The sequence below is a fragment of the Alexandromys fortis genome, unplaced genomic scaffold (assembly GCF_014885135.2).
Source record: "Alexandromys fortis isolate MF-2015 unplaced genomic scaffold, M_Fortis_MF-2015_v1.1 scaffold_19, whole genome shotgun sequence".
Classification (NCBI taxonomy): domain Eukaryota; kingdom Metazoa; phylum Chordata; class Mammalia; order Rodentia; family Cricetidae; genus Alexandromys; species Alexandromys fortis.
In genome coordinates this window covers 4,876,595-4,896,134 of record NW_026067890.1, presented here as the reverse complement: position 1 = coordinate 4,896,134, position 19,540 = coordinate 4,876,595, and the positions used below count along the sequence as shown (strand labels likewise).

The window sequence follows — 19,540 nt, the reverse complement described above, 5'->3', positions numbered from 1 at the left end:
CTTAACAAACAATTGTTTTTGAATTTTGAAATCCTTGTATTCAAATGTGATGCTTAACATGGAGCACTTGTTTTTCTATTGCACTCAGTATATTGCAGTTGGTGGCTTTGTTTTTGTTTGTTTAATTTTGCCACGACTAATTCTGAGTCTCATAAAGACCATGGAATTTAACAGCATTTTAAATTAGCTTTTCTTCCAAGAGGTAGTCAATTAAAGCCACTAAAACAAAGAAATGATTTGACAATATAATTACTACATCTGGTATTTCCACTATTATTAAATAATTGTATTGTCAACCTAAGTTGAATGCTTTGTACATTCAGCCAAACTGCCTGAAAATACTGGGTGTTTTCCTAATCATGCAAAGGTCACTTAGCACAAGAATGTAAGAAAAAAATTACTGAGTACAAGTATCTGTAGTTAATAAGTGTATATACATACCTTGACAAAAAATACAATTATATTTTGTTAAATGGACATAACCTGTGAGATGTCAGAGAAGTATATTTAATAAGTCAGGGACAAGGAGATGGCTTGGTGGGTAAAGTGCCTGCCATGTCAAGCCCAAAGAACAGAACCCTCAGAAAAAGCCTGGAGTGGCAGTACTCCTATAACCCTAGTGCTAGGGGCTGTGGAAGCTTATCTGCCAGCCAGCCTAGCTAGCTGAGGTAGTGAGCTTCAGGTTCCGAGAGAAACTAGTTTAAAACATGAAGCCTAAGAGCAACACAAAACATTGGGGCCACACACTCCCATTATCAAGTCCACATACCACATACAAGAATGAATAAAATGGCTTAGTAGCCAGTAAAAGGTTGGGCCGGGATTACTGGACACATAGGATGGTACTTGGTGGTTTGTTACTGTATTCTTATTTTTCTTTAAGCTGGAACATTCTGAAATAAAACGTAACAACCAAGGAAAGTGGGCAAAATGCTGCAAAATACCCCCACCCAGAACAACTTCATAAATGAGAATCTTCATTCTAGTGATCGAGTACTCACAGGAAACGAGGAAAAGCTGAATGAATTGGAGGAGGTGACCGTGTCAGAAACTTAGGAATTTTGTCCTTAACTCTAGAGACTTTCAGTGGAAGGTCAGTGCAGTCTATGTAAAGCCCACCTCAACCTTGCTAAGTAAGTCTCTGGCCCTGAAGGTATCCGCAGCCTCACAGGAGCACATAAGAACGCTGCAGCGAGAGAAAGAATTTGCACAGCCACAGCAAAGGGCTCTTTCTAAGCAAGTATGTCATGAGATCTGTGCCATTTTCATGGGAAAGTGTAAATTCTGTGTTGTTAGCATTGTACTTAACAAGAAATAGGTGAATAAGAATTTAAGGGTTGAAGTAGATGGGCTTCATTGTGTGTTTACTTGAGTAGAAATTAAGGCAAATCGTTATGATTTTCTTTAGGATTTCTGTGTGAATTGTTTAAGAGGATTTGTCTGCAGTAGCTGAATTTTATAGGAAAACAATTATTTATAGGAACTGAAGTACGTATTTGTTAAGTGCAGAATGGTTTTAAAATTAGGTTCTAAAAGAGACAACCCTTGTAGAAATGGGATGATGAGTATCCTTGTCTTGAAGGTTTTCTTATATTTACCTCTCACTGTAAATCATGGAAGTGAAAATTGACTCTTCATACTTTGTTAGTTTTTCCATAGGGAAGATACAGAACTATCATGTCTGTAATATGCTAACATTTTACAGGTATGTACCTTAGTTCAAATAATAAATGTTTAAATCAGTTATTTTTCTATAACTGCTCCACACCAACAAAACATTTTTCTAAACATCTTAAAAATTAACTTACAGGAACCATTTGGACCGGCCAACCATAAGCCATGCAGCCATCGTGCTTAAATTGGTTTTGTAAACGACTTGTGTGTGTTTCGTAAAATATGCTTTATTTTAAAATTAGGGCTTCCTGTTGCAGCTGTTCCAGGAGCTCTCAGTCCTTTGGCTATTCCAAATGCTGCTGCAGCAGCTGCTGCAGCTGCCGCTGGACGAGTGGGTATGCCTGGAGTCTCAGCTGGTGGCAATACAGTCCTGTTGGTTAGCAATTTAAATGAAGAGGTTAGTGAAATAATTTTTAATGCTTTTTCATCTCCATTTCATTTGTGAAAGTTTTCATATTTATTTCATTTTGCACTTGCCTTTCCTTTTATGTATATTCATTAGCCAAAATATCTTTTGTATTTCTGCTTCTGAATAAAATTTACATACTTGTTTAGGTAGTACTGTTTTTTTAGACAGTCATATATCTTTATATATGTTTATATATTTTAATATAGCTACCTATTTTTCCTAAGAAAAATATGGTGAAGTACCGTAGTTTGGCTTTTTATTTTTCTGTTGTTCTCAAAGGCAAATGTGATCTAATTTTGCAAATGTAACTCGAAAACAATTTTGCCCTTTGCCTTTTCTAATGATTTGCTTGTTCATTTCATGCTTATGTGTCATTGCATTTTTTTTAATCTTATTTTGTGTGAACTACTCTAATACATTTTTCTTTGAAGGTTCTTCCAAAGATCTTGACGAGGCACTCTTCCAGTCTTTCTTAGTAATTTTTTCTTTGCAGTTTTTAGTCATTGTCTTCTACAATATATTTCAACTTTACCCTGCTCCCTTCTTGTTAAATAAAGTTGCTGTTATTTTCTTCAGTTGTACATTTTATGTCTGGTATATTTTATTTTGATTGCTATGAAAGCTGGTATGAAATGTGGGACCCTCAAATGTATCAGTTTATGGTGTCTAATTTGAGTATTTGTCTCATTTATGATTGGCCTCTGTTAATAATGGATATAACTAATTTTATCATTTAATACTGTTACTATTCACAGTTCTGCATGCTAAAGTGTTTGAATCAGAGTGCCTTTGTTTTAAGACTTTTGCCTGCATTTCATAACCAGCCATGCTTATGCAGTTAAAGTTCAAAGTTTAAAATTCCTATGCATGCATTCCTTCCCTATGTTGAGATGAAATGCTGTAATTTACTCTTTGATATAGATGTACTTTACCCATATTTGTCTTGGATGACTACATTTTGCTCAGTTTTTCTTGTACAGTACATAAACCAACCATTTTCTGACCAAATTCCTGCATTTCCTATGTACTGACCTATATTTTATTTTTTTTTTGTTCCCCGATTCCTTATTTTTTTCTTCTGCATTGCTGTTTCCCTTCCCCATTTCATCCTTTTCCCTGTGTGTTCACCTCCCCTTTCCTTGTCTTTCCCCAAATGCCCATTCCCTTCCCTGTCTTATCCTTTATTTTCCTTGTCCTTGTCTTCATTCCCTGTCTCCATTCCCTATGTTCATGCTTCTGTGCTTGAACAAATGTTCCTCGGACCAACTTGCCCCAATTAACCGCCTTGAACCATGATCCATGACCACCTCACCATTCTGCGGGAACCACCCTTCGTTATGGATGATCTGTTCATCTCCGCTCTTCCTCGACTCTTCTCTCTTCTTGTCTTACGCTGCTTGCTCTTCTCTCCTTCTAAAGATGGTTACGCCCCAAAGTCTGTTTACCCTCTTCGGTATGTTATTGTTAGCACTATACTTTTATTATTGATTTGATTTTTTTGTTTCACCTTAATTCTTATTTGTAGCTAGCACTTTGGCTTAAAGTTGAATAGTAAATCTTTTGCTATTTTTCTTTGCTATTTAAAACTCTCCATAGACACAAAGTTTGTTTTAATGCATGCTTATTTATTTTGCATGGTTTTTAATTTAATATCATTCACATAGCTTTGAGGGTTTATCAAAATTATTCTTTTCAAAATTCACTGTTCAAAATCTTGTCCTTCTTTATTCATTTGTGCAAATGGTGAGATTGAGTGAGTGATCATGTTGATGTCTGAGTGTTTCATTGATGTGTCAGATAATCTTTAGCTGGCTTGCATATAAAATTAATTCCATTTCTGGATTACCTCTTTGTGGCTCCACAAAAAGGTGTTTATGGAGATGTGCAGCGCGTGAAGATTTTGTACAATAAGAAAGACAGTGCTCTGATACAGATGGCTGATGGGAACCAGTCACAGCTTGGTAAGATTTCTATTCCTTGTTCAGATAGGTCATAAAACCCTGGTTAATGTCCTTGTATTCCAAGATCATTTATAAATATCGATTCAACTTAGCAATGAAAAGGAAAATTCCTTAGAGATGCTAAGTTTTACAAAATGAAAAACCTTTGCCAGTGATTAATGGTAAAATGTAGTCAGTCAAGTTACATATATATTGTTGTTTTATACATGCTTCAATCTAGAATACACCTGTATACTCAGCACATAATAATCTGTAATCTGTATTTGCATCACCAAGCTAATTAAATTAATTAACAATTTAATTCATTAAGATTTAAGTGATGCTACCTTATTCTGCTTGTATTCACATTTTTTTAAACTTTGGAATTTACTTTTTTAATGGAATTAATGTGTTTTGATGTTATAACTATCTGAAACTGTTAGCTTAGTTAAAATAGAAAACTATCTGAGTTTCTGATTTAAAATGACAATACCCATGTTAAATGTGCTATCTTTTAGCATAGGTGTTTGGGCTACTGCTTTCTCCTTGGTTTGTGTGCGTGTCTCTTTTTGAGGTGACGCATTGACATTATTTTGTTATTACTGAGTAGTTTTTGTGTTTTTTTTGGTTCTGGAAATCAAATCAAGAAATCCAGAGATCTTGCATATACTAGGCAGGTCTTCTGAGCTATAGACCCGTCTCACTGTTGTTTTTGTACTGTAACTTTTGGGGGGAACGGGTTCAGAACAGGGTTTCTCTGTGAAACAGTCCTGGCTGTCCTGGAACTCATTCTGTAGACCAGTCTGACCTCAAACTGAGAGATCCACCTTCCTTTGCCTTCCAAGTGCTGGGATTAAAGGCATATGCCAGCACTGCCCGGCTACAGTAACTACCAAGACTTACTTTAAACAAGTGATATTTAGTTTTTATTGTGCTTGGTTGCCATAACACAGTGCTCAAAGTATGAATGATTGAGAGTTCTAGACCAGCAGTGACCTAGCCCAGTTTTCATTAGTGTTATCGCAGAAGACCGGTTTGTAGAGTTTCTTTTTTTTTGTGAAAGAAGCTCTTTGCTACAGTACCTTGTCTAGTAGAAATTGAAAATGAAATTTAAGTTTTAACTACCAGTTCTTATGTAAAATTCATGATTTATTTTTAAATTGTAAGGAAATTCTAATTTTTCAAATTAGAAATATTACTTTCATATTTTAATAGATAGTCTTTATTTTCTAGCCATGAATCATCTTAATGGGCAGAAAATGTATGGAAAAATTATTCGTGTTACTCTCTCTAAACATCAGACTGTGCAGCTACCTCGAGAGGGACTTGATGATCAAGGGCTAACAAAAGATTTTGGTAATTCCCCATTGCACCGTTTTAAAAAACCTGGATCCAAAAACTTTCAAAACATTTTTCCTCCTTCTGCCACCCTTCACCTGTCTAATATCCCGTGAGTATTTCAGCTGCTTACTGAGGATATTCATCTTGTTTAGCAAAGCATGATTCTTATTATTGGATTCTATTAATTTTTGCTCTTTCTGCCTATCTTTTTTAGTCCTTCTGTAGCAGAAGAGGATCTGCGGACTCTGTTTGCTAACACCGGGGGCACTGTGAAAGCATTTAAGTTTTTTCAGTAAGCATGCTTCTTTGTCTTAAATTCATGACTTGATAGAAATTAAAATTTTCTTCAAACATTTTTGTAGTCTTTGTTTAACCTCAGATGAGTAAAAATCAAATGTTTAAACTCTTATGAAGTATCTAATTTCATAATTTTGTTTCAGAAGAGATCACAAAATGGCTCTTCTTCAGATGGCAACAGTGGAGGAAGCTATTCAGGCTTTGATCGACCTTCATAATTATAACCTTGGTGAAAACCATCATCTGAGAGTGTCTTTCTCCAAGTCAACAATTTAAGGAAGGGAAGCTGAAGATTGTGGGCAAATCACATTGTTTGGTGTCATCACCTATTGACTGTTCAGAAAAGTGGGGACCAGAGTTTGATTTTTTTTTTCATGCTGTTACCATTCCTTGGTTATAAAATGAAATGGCGTATGTAAAGGCAGAGTTACTAACTGCTGTGTTTCATCTGTTCTATAGGGAAGCCATTTTTCTTGTCTGTTTAAATTTTTAGTTTAAGTTTGCTTTTTTTCTTTTTTTCTACTTAGTTGACATACGTGCCTTACAAAGGAAAACTAGTGTTGCTGTTGTGCATTTACTAGGAAAGAAGAATTGGTTGTTTAGGGCACATCGTTATATGGGAATTAAAATATGTTTAGGCAGGGGTGTGTCAAAAGGTTAAGTTTTTGTTTCTCCTGCTTGGAACTTATTTTGAATTATTGGCTTATCACATTTCTTTCTATTTACTCTAATAAGATACTTGATACTGAAAGAATAAAGCAGCATTTTTAGTTTCTACTATCTTAGGCTTTATTGCTTTTGAAAACATTGGCCTTTTGTATCTCACAAATCTGGTCTAGATTCAGTTATGAATGTAGGCATTAGTTAAAATTAACAAGATGCAGAGTATTAATTTCTTAAGACAGCAAGTGATTTCTGTAAGTTTGAGCCCTATGTGGAAAGCGTTGTGGAACCTTAACCTTTTTGTACACACTCTTGTGGGACGTATCATATAAATGTCAGCACTAAGTAACGTCTTGTTTGTGGCTGAATATTTTTCGTAGATGTTTTTGAAGTTGACATGACTTATGTGCATTTAAATATATATTGCCATCCTTAGTTTGTAATTAAGATTTGGAAAATGGTTGTGGATTTCTGAGCATGTGCAGACTGGTCTAGCTAGTTCAGGAACTGGTGCATGTATTTTTCAAAGACAAAGAAAGTGTACTGCGAAAACTTGCAGGAAGATTAATTTTGTGGCAGTTTTCTAAAACTGACAACCAGGTGGGACCAAAGTTTATGTGCCTTTAGTCTTAATTTACCTTGCATTGTAATATTCAGTTTTAATAAATCTTCAAAATATTTTGTATTTAGGAATAGATCTGACTTTAATAAAAACATGGCTCAGAATCTACAGGTCAAATTTATTTGAACAGTTCGTCAATCTGAATTGTTGATTCTGTTAAATGACCAATACTTTTTGAAATTGATGTACTTAGTTTCAAGATTCATAGATTCTGTTATCTATGTAGACAGAATGGTCATGTATATTTTCTATTAGTTGAGTTTTTACATCCTTAGAAATGTAAAATTCAGTATAGTTTGAAAGCGGCACAATTAAAAATTAATTTTCTAACAAAGTTGGGAGGTTTGATGGTTGTTTAATTTCACTTTGTGTGTACTCTGCTTACCTCTGTAGCATGCTCAATAAACACTTCTGTAGCTCTGTATTCACCTTTCTGTCTTTCTCTGCTGCCTTTTCTCTCTCTTCTTTGTTTTCACTCCACTGTGCTTCTGAATTCATGTTTACTCTCTGCCAGGGTGGGAAAGGAGTAATAATATTACAATCCTATGGCTTTATACCATAAATAAATCTAGATGCTGTGAAAATGCACCAGCTGTTCCTTTTTTTAATGCAAAAGACGGTAACTGCTTTTTCAGGAGGACACATATTAAACATTTCCCACCCTGTTTATAATCTGCTTTAAAGACATAACTTCTATTGTAGCTCGTTAATTCTCTCTATCTCTTTTGTTGTTGTTGTTGTTTTCCTGTAGATTTATGCACTAATAGATCTTCTGGATTTGCCATGCTCTCTTGCTGCAGTTTCATCTTTCATCTTTGTGTCTGCTCAAGATTTCCTACTAATTTTAGACTACCTTCTGAGCTACAACAAAGGGCTTTGGTGTGACTGGAAAGAAAGGAGTGTGTCACCTGCCTTTAGTTAGGTGGGGGATACATACATTTACGTTATTTGGGCAGACGGTATTTAAGTGCTGGCATAGCAGTGTTCACTCTTTCTACTGATGCTGTCTGGTGCTAGTTAAATTATTTCTTTGGTTACCTTTTATATACAAATATTGGGATTGACTCACTTGGGAGTTACACATGTATACCTCAAAGTCATACAATGTAGACATTAAGATGATTTCTTAAAATGAAGAGCATGTTTAAAAGTACTGTTCTAATGCAAGAGTTCACTCAGCCCCAAGAAATAAATAACAGTAAGTAAAAAATGATTCTGTTTTAGAGTTAAGAATTTGAGTGTTGCTTGGAAGCCGTGAGTGATCATTCATGTTTTTTCCTAAAGTGGTGTGGCAATACAGTGACATGGTATGGGAGATCGCCCGTGCCTTAATTCTGTTTTACAACCAGTGTTTTCCTCAGTATTGCATGATGGTTCCAGGACTCGAAAGGGGTTAAAAATTTGCTGATGTCTTAAAAGAGGATAACCCGAGACCAAGTTTTCCCATTCAAGGATGTGATGACTAGTTTTTACCCTTTTTTAATAGTTCTGCTAACACAGTCTTATTTTAAAAGTATCAAGACACTGAAGTGGGAATTTTGATACTCTAGAATTCTTTAAGTTCAGTGCATTAGATTAAAATAGCCCACTTTGTCAAGAAAATTTTAAATAAAAGTACTATCAATTTTATATTATCACTGCCTCAACCTTCCCTTTTTCAGTAGCTAACGTTAAAATAATGTTAGGGATAACTGTTCTGTTAGAAGATTTGCCTTGGGAATTTAGAAACAAATAACTTGACTTTTTAAATATGTAGTTGAGAAAAACTATTTCTTTTCATATTAGATAAGATCTCATTTGAAAATGTGTTTCAAATCACCTCCTTAAGTAGGGGGTTCATATTGCTTACATTCAGTGTTGGAAACCTAGTTTTGTGTGTGAAAGCAGCTAAAGACCTTTGCCAGGAAGATTATAACAAACATCTGTAAATTATTAAGTTATACTAATATTAACTAACGGTATTGAAGATTGAAGGTTAGAGTAGAAAAGTATTAATTAATTAGTTCATGTAGATCTATTTGGATCACCAGGTATATAGTTTTCAAGAGAAGAATAATTTTCCTAAGCCTGTAAGTAAAATTGAGTCTGTACATTTGTTGCTTCCTTGCAACGGTTTTTGTGAAGTTCAGGTAGGATATGTGCCGACATGCTATGCTTTTGGTCAATTCTTAAGTTTATTTTATAAGGTTACATCCTAGCACTCAGGAGGCTGAAACAAAGGATTGCTAGCCTGGGATAAGTGAGACACTGTCTCTAAAACAAACAAAAATATTAAAATGCTAGAATTCCCAGCCTGCCAGGTTTGCCTGAAGTAAACCTAGTTACCAGCAATCCACATCATCCCAGTGTCTTTCTTACTATTGTAAAGAAATGTATGTTTGTTAATGTTTTAATCGTTTAAGTGTTACTTGTTTAAGGAAAGGGTATAGCATGCATTTACAGAATACATTTCACTGCCCAAGAAAAGGACTCTTTGGATATAGCTTCAGATTTCCATTTCTACTATCTGATAGTTGAGTAATAAAGTATAGCTATTTTTCATTACAAGACTACCCAAGAAAAGGAGATTGTTTATAAACCTTTAAAATTTGCCATGAAACTTGAAGGTAATGCTAACATTACTTAATAAAGGTTTTTCAGTGTAAGATGGAAGAAACAGCGTATTTTTGTGAGTAACCCAGGAGATTTAACGGGAGCATCAGTCTTCATTTAGAAGATGAGAATATAGAATTGTTTGATGAAATTGAGCACATGTAGAATTCTATTTTAACTGAACACTCGTTTCTAGAAAGTCTGAAAATGGGAAAAATTATTAAACTGGTATTAGAATATTTATTAGTTGTCAGTCTTCATTACATAATCATTTCAGAATCTTGAATAGTTAACACTTAAATCTGATTTTATTTCCCTTAAATTATCTTATTAGTTTGGTTTTATAAGTAATATATATTTTATAGATTATCAGTTACTCAGAGTGAAAACAAGTCTAAAGATGAAGAGAAAAAACATAATGGATAGAAACCTGTCCACTCAGCTCTGCTGAAGCTTGCAGACTGACTTGCCTGCTCTTTTATGTACTTCTTTTCTTAGTACCTACCTCATTTTGCCACTGAAGACAATCATTCCCATGAATTTAATATTTTATTTAGTAGTTCTTTTTCAAAGAGTTTGTTCCATAGTCTGTCATTGTGTATGAGCCTTTCCTTCTTAGTAAACAAACGTACTGTTAATAGCCAAGCTATTCGGTGCAATCTCTTTGTGCTTCACAGTTCATAATTGTGATGATTGCAATATTAAGACACTGATACTTTTCTAAGGAAGTTTTATTCTTTTCAGTGAATAATAGTTTTCTTGACTCTCAAGTGTTTCTGAAGATACATGTATATATCTGAAAATAAATAAGTGGTCATGACTAATGAAGAGCTGCTATATTTAAAGTCTGCATATAAACTTACCAATCAGCCGCACAAAGGTATCTTGCAACCTCATTCTCTTTTTTTCTTTTTCTCTTTCTCCTTTTCTGTTTCAGCTTGTCCCCTTTATCTGGTATTAGTGTTGTATAGCATTTGTGTTCTTAAATCAAGAAAATTAGAATTTTTTATTAAAAGAAATTGAAAGAAATACAGCAGCCTTATATAACCTTGGTTTTACCCCCCAGCCTTTCCCCATTTTAATGCATAGCCCAAGAACCTTTTTCAAGACTGTACTTCACAGTATTTTCTCCCTTGTTTCAGATGTCTCTCCTTTTATATCTAAACTCATTTAACTTGGCAGCGTTGCATTTCTCCCTTGCTACCTAACATAAAACCAAGGACAGTTGGTACCTGTTATCATAAGGAACCTCTCACCAGCTGAGAGACAGCATGTGAGCAGGATTTCTGGACATAAAAACATGAGGTACACTGTAGAACAAGAGTGGATATGGTTTTGTTTCTGGTTTTCTTCCCTCAGGATATTTTACATTTCATAGGAATTTTAAGTTAGAATAGACAATTCTGGTGAGACGAGAAGAATAAATAGCAAGCCACATATGTTAGTAATGACTAAATTGTAATGAAAATTCAGGTTCTGGGCTTTTAGTCCACTTTTGACTTGCATTGTACCGATTAAAGGAAATGCAGAGTTGCTGTTAGTATTAATAAGCAATATTTGAGTTGATAGGTCAGTATGATTGGAAATCGTTGTGTATTTAATACTTATTTAAATCTGTATTTAATACTTAGTGTTAGCATAGAAGGGAGGGAAATTTCCACTAGAACTGACTTAAATATTAGTGTAAATTAACTCTAGCCCTAGCTTGGTCAGTGTATTAAGAGGGAAGGCAGCCTTGGGTCTTTTTAATAATTAATCATTTTCTTTTCACTTTGCACCGTTTAAATGCCCCTTTCGCTTCCCTTGGAAGCACAGATAGCTAAGGCCTTAGCTGGTGAGTACTATGCCAGCAGGGGCCGCTCCCCCACACCTACAGTACAGCAGGTGTCTGTTCTGTCCTGCTTTGCCATTGCCTGTTACCTTCCTCATTGCTGTGTCAGCCTGCTACTGCTTCAGCCGCCCATTTTTCCATTTGTGTCACCATCCTCTTTGAAGTGAACTTTTTTCTTGCTTCTCTGGTTTATAATTTAAAACTGTAATCAATTAGATTATAAAAAGTTTCTAACAAGTGACGATGCATTGTATGTTTGTAATAAGGTGTTTTACTTTGTCTTGTTTGACTCAATAGTTTTCTTGCATACAGATACACGCAAGATGGCGATGGTTCACGCCTCCTGAAACTTTAAATTTCAAGGTGTTTTGTCCCTAATGTATTCAGTCTTAATGGAGAGAAGTTGGTCAAGTTGGCTAAAGAAGTCACAGTTCTATGAAGCCTCAAGTTTGTAACATCAGTAGAAGTTGCCTCAGGGAGAATATATAATACTGATGTGGTTTTAGCCCCTTTCTAAATCTGGAATGTTCTAATGTGAAAGTATACTTAATTATAGTGGCATCTTCTAAAGTATAAGCACTGATGACACTAAATGTTACTGCCACTGCGGGACCTTCATGAGCCTGAGTTTTCTTAATCTGCAACATAGAGATAACCACTGGGTGCCGTGAAGGTTATGTGAAATAGTTACATTTCGTTGTCACGGACTTTTGACAGTCCATTTAGGAAGGGGGCCCTGCTCCACCTCAACTGATTTTTGGCTTATCTTCAAGAGATACTTGATGTATGTTCTCAATTGTCGGGAATACAAAGACAAAAAAAAGTCCCAGTATAATTAGTTTCTTAGGACGTCTTGAAAATAAAAATGTTTGACCTATCCGGGAACAGCTTAAATAGATGTGAATTTCATGTTTGCTTATATGTGAGTCTTTTGAGATGCTATGAATGGAAACAGGAAACCACCCAGTTGAACTAAGCTGGGTAGGAATATAAAGATGCCATGTGTACTTTATCATGTGTGGGCAGCTTCTGAATTCTGCATGGGTTAAGATGCACTCGTCTTTGGTGCTAACTTATTTCAGGCAATCCTCCTTCCAACACTTCACATCAGGCTACAGCCCTCCTGTGCCCTCGCCATCAAATACATCCGTAGGCCTTTTCAGAATAGAGTGTTAATAGCAGTAAACATTTCTTAGGCTACTTAACATGGAAAATTATGCTGGTGTTTTAAGTCTTTGTGTCATTGAAGATTTTGAGTGTTTTATTGCAACCTTACCATTTTTCCTTATGTTGTATTTTTGCCTGTTGTGATAAGAAGTAGGGTTACTGTTTTTTTTTTAAGTGACCATTCAAGGTGTTGCAGCATATAGCAAAAAGCTGTTAAGTTGGATGTTGGAAAACAAGATTGAATTTGTTTCCAGTGTAGCTCGGACCAAACAGGCCAGCCACCCAAGCCCCTTCCTCATCAATGAGATGAAGCTGATGCTAATCTGTCTTTACTAGGTGAAGTTTTTAAAGGGTAGCCTTAGTAAATCCACTATAAATTATCAAGTGCTGTGGAAATAAAAGTTTAGTAATGCTTTTTGCATTAACTTAGATGATATTACAATTTTCTAAGTGAGCAGATTTTCATCCTCAAAACACCTATTTTCTTTCTATATTGTAGATGAATAACTGTTAATTGCAAGAGAGCAGAAGAGGCAAATTTTAGCCTTAAGGATTGTATGTCATGTAATCCGGTGGTATGCTTTCAAGTCAAATAGGCTCTTTTAAAAATTAGAATTTCTGCCACCACAAACATCAGTGTTTTGTTTCGGTGAGAGCGGGTACACACGTGCATATGCACATGCCCAAACAGGTGTTCATGTTTGAATTCATGTGAACCTGAGGCTATTGCCCTATACACTAGTTTGCTTAGCTAGCTTGCTCTGGAAATTACATCTCTGCATTCCTTCTGCTGAGATCACAGGCATAATTGCCACGAATACCTGACTTCTGTACGGGTACTCTTCCTGTCTCCCATGTCATCGTTTTAAAAATAGTAGAAATCCTTTGCTAACATGTTTTAGCCACTTGAGGATTATCCCTTCAACATTACTACCTAGTAACATGTCAGCATAGACAACTGGTGGTGGATGGACACAGATACATTGTTGTCCTATAATGGGGCCTTCAGCCCAGTGTAAAGTAGTACAGCTTAGTAACAATTTGTGGAGAAAGAACTAGACTTTACTGGCATATGCTCAGCTTTCAGAAATTAGGATTCTTGGGAGTGAATTATCCAGGTTTTGGGAATGGGCACAAATGTAGATAGAATAGTTAAGGAAAAAAATAAAACAAGATAGTGACATCTTTTAGAAACTAAAAATTTATCCCATCAAAATTGGATAATTATTTAAACTAACAAAGTATTAGAATTGTGGCATTTCCCAGTGGTGTTTTACCCAGTGGTTCTGCCGACTAAAATCCCCAGCCAGTCTGTCTTTATATCCCGTAAGTCATTTCGCACCACCACCCTCACCCTCCCTCTACAGTTTCTCAGTCTCCCCTCTCATAGTCTCTCGTAGTTTTTTAGACTTTTCCACACTCAGCACCTGCATATAGTACATTATATGCATAAATTGCAGACTTGAATCTGCATATTCAAGAATGGGTTTTGCTCGGTTTGGATCACCTGCTCAATAATGCTTTCCAGATCCTTTCCTAATTTCCATTTTTATAAAATGTAATATGTGGTGGGAGTGGGGGTGTGTGAATGATTGCAGGTTCCTCCTGAGAGCAGAAAACCGTATGGGCTTTTTGGACCTGAAGTTATTAGTTGAAACTGAAACCAAACTACACAAGAACTGTGCATGTAATTTGCCACTGAACCATTCCTGGTTCACACAGTTTTATTGTCTTTACAGCAAAGTGCCATTGTGTATCTGTGCCATATTTCCTTTTCTGTCATAGACTAAGTTTAGGCTGGTTCCATATTCTATGATAAAGACCAAAAAAGTGAACAGAAATAGGTTTACATGAGACTAAATGAAGAGAGGCGAAATGGTCAGGTTATGGGCACTACTGAAATGCTTACTGTTCTAAGACCAGTGATTATACTAGAGATTTTAACATAAAACTGCTGCTTTAAATTCTTGTCTCTGAGCACGTGTGTTGTTCATCTAGTTAAAGTTTTTGACTTGGCTTTTCCTCTTTTAAATTTTATTTTAATTAATTTTTTGAAGCAGAGTGTGTGTAGCCCAAACTGGTCTTGAACTTAACCCTGATTATGAAGCTGAGGATGACTTATGTCTAAGCCAGGGAGTGTTTGCTTTGTTCATAGACAAAGAGTCTTGATAATTGGCTCAAACAGTAGTTTTCTGCCTCTGTCTCTTGAGTGGCACAATTAGAGATATGCCTTAGGATTTCTATTGCTGAGATAAAACCCCATCACCAAAAGCGGGAGGAAAGTGGTTATTTCAGTCCACATGTCCCAGTCCCGGCCCATCATGAAGAGAAGGAACTCAAGACAGGAACCTGGAGGAAGAAACGGAAGCAGAAACCATAGAGAAGTACTTAGAGGCTTCTCAGTACCACATCAAACATCAATCAAGAAAATGCGCCACAGATTTGCCTACCAGCCAGTCTTACAAAGGTGTTTTCTCAGTTGAGATTCTTTTTTTTTTCTAATGACTAGCCTGTACCAGGTTGACAAATATATATAGCCAGCACAAGAGCCACCAAACCTGACCTCAACTTTTTTAAATAATAATTGATGTTGTCTTGGGGGGGTAGATGAATTATTGATTATTTAATTATTTGAAACAAATGAAAAACTAGACACTAGAGAGTATCACATAATGTGTTGATATTTCTGAAAGGTACCAGATGAGCCTTTTTCTTGTGGGCCTACTCTATCCAACAATCAACTCCTTATGCATTTGGGTCTAGAGTTACAGTGACTCCTTATCTGTCCCAAAGAATAAAACTTTTTTTGTTTTCAGGAGCTTATAGCAGCTGTTGACAACTTGTAGAAATTACAGTGTCTGTATTAGATACTAAACTTTTACTTGCTATGATGAAGACACAAAGTCAATTTGGTGTCTATCCAGGGATCTATGCTTTGTTAGATTTTCACTACAAAAGAACAAACCCCTTTAGGTTGTATATTCAACCCAGCACTGGAAGTAAAGCATTTGATTCGTTCCTTCAGTGAAAGATGAACTCCCTCCATCTTAGCCTTGGTTCTCTACTGTGTCACCTCTGCCATTATTTGATACTGTTGTCTGCTAGCTCTCCTTGAAGGAAAGAATTCCAGAACAAGAAGTCTGCAGTTCACCATGTCTAAGATCAATTGTAGTCTGTATTACACATAAGTACAAAGCCAGAGCCTCCTGCATAATGTGGGGAGGGGCCCAGATAGAGCACTGTCTGGATTTATATGCTTTTTTGTTGTTACTTTGAGGCAGGGTTTCTCTCTACCTCTGACTGTCCTGGAACTTGGCTTTGTCGACCAGACTGGCCTTGAACTCACAGAGATCCATCCACCTAACTCTACCTCTGGTGTGCTGGTATTAAGGCATGCAACAACAACACCTGGCCTTATATACTTCTTTGGTTTTTCAAGATAGGGTTTCTGTGTGTAACAGCCCTGGCTATCCTGAAACTGATATGACTGTATAATGCACAGTCAACTAGGGACTTTTGAAACTGAGGGAAGCAAGCCCATGGAGCATAACTGTTGTCCATATCACTGGCCCACAGGGCAGCTGGAAGGGAGCCTAGTTTACCCTGTGGGTCATCTGTGACCCTCAGAGGAGTAGGGAAGGAAGTTGGCTCACTGGCTGAGAAGAGTCCAGCGAGCTACTACAGGGGGAAAAGGCTCGGTAATCTGGAAGGTTTGGTTGGATAAGAGCCCAGGAATAAAATGCTCAGAGATCAATCTGATTGGACTTAGGTAGGACCTCTCTTTCTAGACATCTACCTATTTAGGAATTAACTATCTCCCTCCTCCCTTCAATACTGACATTTCTTCTGTCCTTTGTATATAAATCCTGTACATTTTATTCATGGGTAGGTATACAGTATACATATGGATTATGTAACCAGTATATAACAATATTTTTGAGTAAAAGTCAGACTTTTTTCTCAGCTGTCTCCTATCTGTGCTACAGAATCAAACAGGAAAAATACCAATATTCCCTTTTTAATAAAGCTACAGGAAATAACATGTTGAAGCAGTGACAACAGGAAAAATACTTGATGTCCAGTAGGTGTGGATTGATCTGTTCTGTGACATGTTTAATGGGAAAAATAGATAGCGTACTTTTATTATCACAGGCTACCCTCTATCTGCATTAGCTCACTTGAAACCTGTGACAAGTGTGAGACACATCTTGGGGCAGAATGAGGCTCAGTAAACAGCAAATGGCAAAGCCTGGCTATGTTTTTAACAAGATTTCCCCCATCACTCTAACCCAGACCTTTAATGGTAGTACTTTGTCATGTTTATAGAAATACCTTTTGACACCTTCTTGAAAACCTAGTTTTATTTCAGGGTCTACCTGATGCTCCGATGTTCAGAGTCAGGCAATAGGACAAATAACTGTGCCAGGCTCGCTTCCTAGTGGATCTGAGTTTCAATTACTGTTGAACCTACAAGTTGGGTAAATACACCAAAAGTGCAACCTTGCTGTCTAGTAGGGATGTGCTGTGTGCACAAACTAATCACGGTCCACTTCAGACTAGTTGCTATCTCTGTGTGCATTTTTTTTCTTTTGAGTTCCATTTTTTTCTCTCCAAAGCTTGCTTTCTCTAGCTTATATCCTTTCTGTTCCAACTGTAGCCTTTCCAAAATCTCTGATGTCTAACCACACACTGTTCTCTTCATAATATTTATTTGATCGCCTCCTTTATTCAAAATAGACCTTTTATTGCACATGTCTAATTGCCAGGAATGCATCTACATTCAGATGTATCCTTGTGGTACTCTTCATTGTAGTCTCCCTAGGACAGCATTAGCTCTACCCTCTGTTCACTGACTAAGAATCCCAAAGGATTCAGGATCTGTTTTTTGTTTTGTTTTTCTTACCAAGCTCTCTAGATGTCTGATGAACACTAATGTTCAAGTTACATTGGCCTAAACACCAGGCCACTACCCCAGCATCCATATCTATGCAGGCTGCCAGACCTGCTCACTTGCTGTGTTCTCATTTTTAAGGACTTCAGGACGGGGAGGTCTCCATTCATTCTGAGTTTCTTAATGCCCTAATTGCCATTTTCATAGGAACCTACCCTTAAAAAAAACTATATAAAGTAATGTTTTATTAGAATTCTGAGATGACAGCAAATTTGTACAAATGTAATAACTATGAGGAAAGAGTGTTGAAAACCTTGCTACAGAGTCATGGCTTTTATTTTTTGCCTTTAATTTTCCTTTACATATTCTGGTAAAAATTGAGGAAATTCCATTAAGTCTTGCTGTTCAGAGTAAGAAAATAAGCACTCGTGTCAGCTAAACAGCACAGATGGACTAATCACATCCTGACTGACTTGCTTCCCAAACCAATTCTTTGAGTTCCAAAAGTTCTGTCACCTACTCACCCCTGTGTTGACGGAAATTTTTCTCACAATTACCTCAATGTTTTTTTAATTCCACATTCTATAATTCATATATTCTTTTTTTAACTTTTCAACAAAATAAAATATGATATAAAATATAAACTATCACATCAAAGTTGGACAAGGGAAACCAACAAGGAGGAAAAGAATCTTAAGAGGAGGCAAGATTAGAGACCCACTTGTTCACACACTCGAGAGTCCCATAAAAGTACTAAGCTGGAGCTGGACAGGAGGCTCAGTGGTTAAGAGCACTGGCTGCTCTTCCAGAGATCCTGAGTTCAATTCCCAGCAACCACATAGTGGCTCACAACCATTTGTAATGAGATCTGGTGCCCTCTTCTGGCCTGCAGGTATACATGCAGGCAGAACACTGTATACATAATAATTAAGTCTTTAAAAAAATACTAAGCTGAAAGCTATCATATATATGCAGGAAACCTGTTGCCGACCTGTGTAAGCCCTGTGCTTGCTATTTTAGTCTCTGTGAGTTCATATGAGCTTTGCTTAGTTGATTTAGAGGCCCCTTTTCTGGTGTCCTCCATCCCCTCTGGCTCCTATGCTCTCCATTTCCTCTTCTGAGCGTTTCCCTGAGATCTCATTTAGAGTTGTGTGTTCCAATGTGTAATATCTGGCTGTGGGTCTCTGTCTTGGGGGGAATCTATTCTTAGTACTAACTTCCATGAGTACGCATCAGACTTCTGTTTTCCCTTGAACCTCAGCTTATTAATACTAGATATTTAGGAATTCCTGTGTACTAACTGGATACAGAATACTTGTAGTGTTTCCCAAGTCTAGGTAAAGCTGCAATTTTACCTTCAGAAGAACCTGCCCTCATTTGTAGTATTGTGACCCTTAAAACTTGCAAGTCAGCTAGCTCATTCTTAGACTGCTGTTCACAGGGCTAGCTCACGCCCTTAACATCACTTTACTCTTATTGCTGTATGCCATTGTGCTTCTGTGAGCCAACTCTCTACTGCCATTCTCTCCATGGTTCTGTAGCTCCCTTGCTCCATATACAGATCCCTGAATGACCATAGTGTGCTCTACTGGCTTCCCCACCCCAGTAATACCACCACCCAGGAGTTCTCATTTCACATGCATTCTAAAGGTGCCTTTTCTCTTCATGGATTCCATAAAAGCCTCTATTTTTGGAAAAACAGAACAACAAAATCAAAACAATGGCTACAGTGAAGTATTTACTAAATCTGGCCACATCCTAACCATGCCCCCTTTTCTACCATTATCATCTCATCAACCTTGTTGATTCTTTTGTATGCACTGAAGCCATTTGCACCTGTTTTTGTTTCCTAGCCAACTCTTCCCATCCCATTAACTTCTTTCATCTTTTTGATTTGTAAACAGTCGATTTTATGTTTTAGCCTTGGAGTTTCTTGTTCTCCTTAACTCAGAGGATTCAGATCCCCACTACAGTTTTTCTCTCTTCTCATGACAGTGTAAGTAAGGTCATGCATTTCCAAAACTGCTTTACTTCTAGAAACATGAATATCATCTTGTCATTTTCCCCTCTCCACTGAACCTCCAGAACCTAAAAGTTATTTGACCCATGGAAA

At 36.7% G+C, this 19,540-nt stretch overlaps 1 protein-coding gene across 4 annotated transcripts in view; it reads left to right on the top strand.

Annotated features, from left to right (window-relative positions):
* Positions 1-7,280, top strand: part of Ptbp2 (polypyrimidine tract binding protein 2) — a 58,039-nt gene extending 50,759 nt beyond the window's left edge. Inside the window, exons 9-14 of one of the 4 annotated variants that reach the window (XM_050136896.1) lie at positions 1,932-2,071; positions 3,503-3,536; positions 3,952-4,044; positions 5,257-5,473; positions 5,579-5,656; positions 5,808-7,280. In XM_050136896.1, coding sequence (XP_049992853.1) covers positions 1,932-2,071; positions 3,503-3,536; positions 3,952-4,044; positions 5,257-5,473; positions 5,579-5,656; positions 5,808-5,937 — 692 coding nt within the window. In that variant the 3' untranslated portion in view covers positions 5,938-7,280. Of the gene's footprint in view, positions 1-1,916; positions 2,072-3,502; positions 3,537-3,951; positions 4,045-5,256; positions 5,474-5,578; positions 5,657-5,804 lie in introns of all 4 variants that reach the window. The other 3 variants (XM_050136811.1, XM_050136721.1, XM_050136634.1) reach the window with 3 other exon arrangements.
* The last annotated feature ends 12,260 nt before the right edge of the window (positions 7,281-19,540 follow it).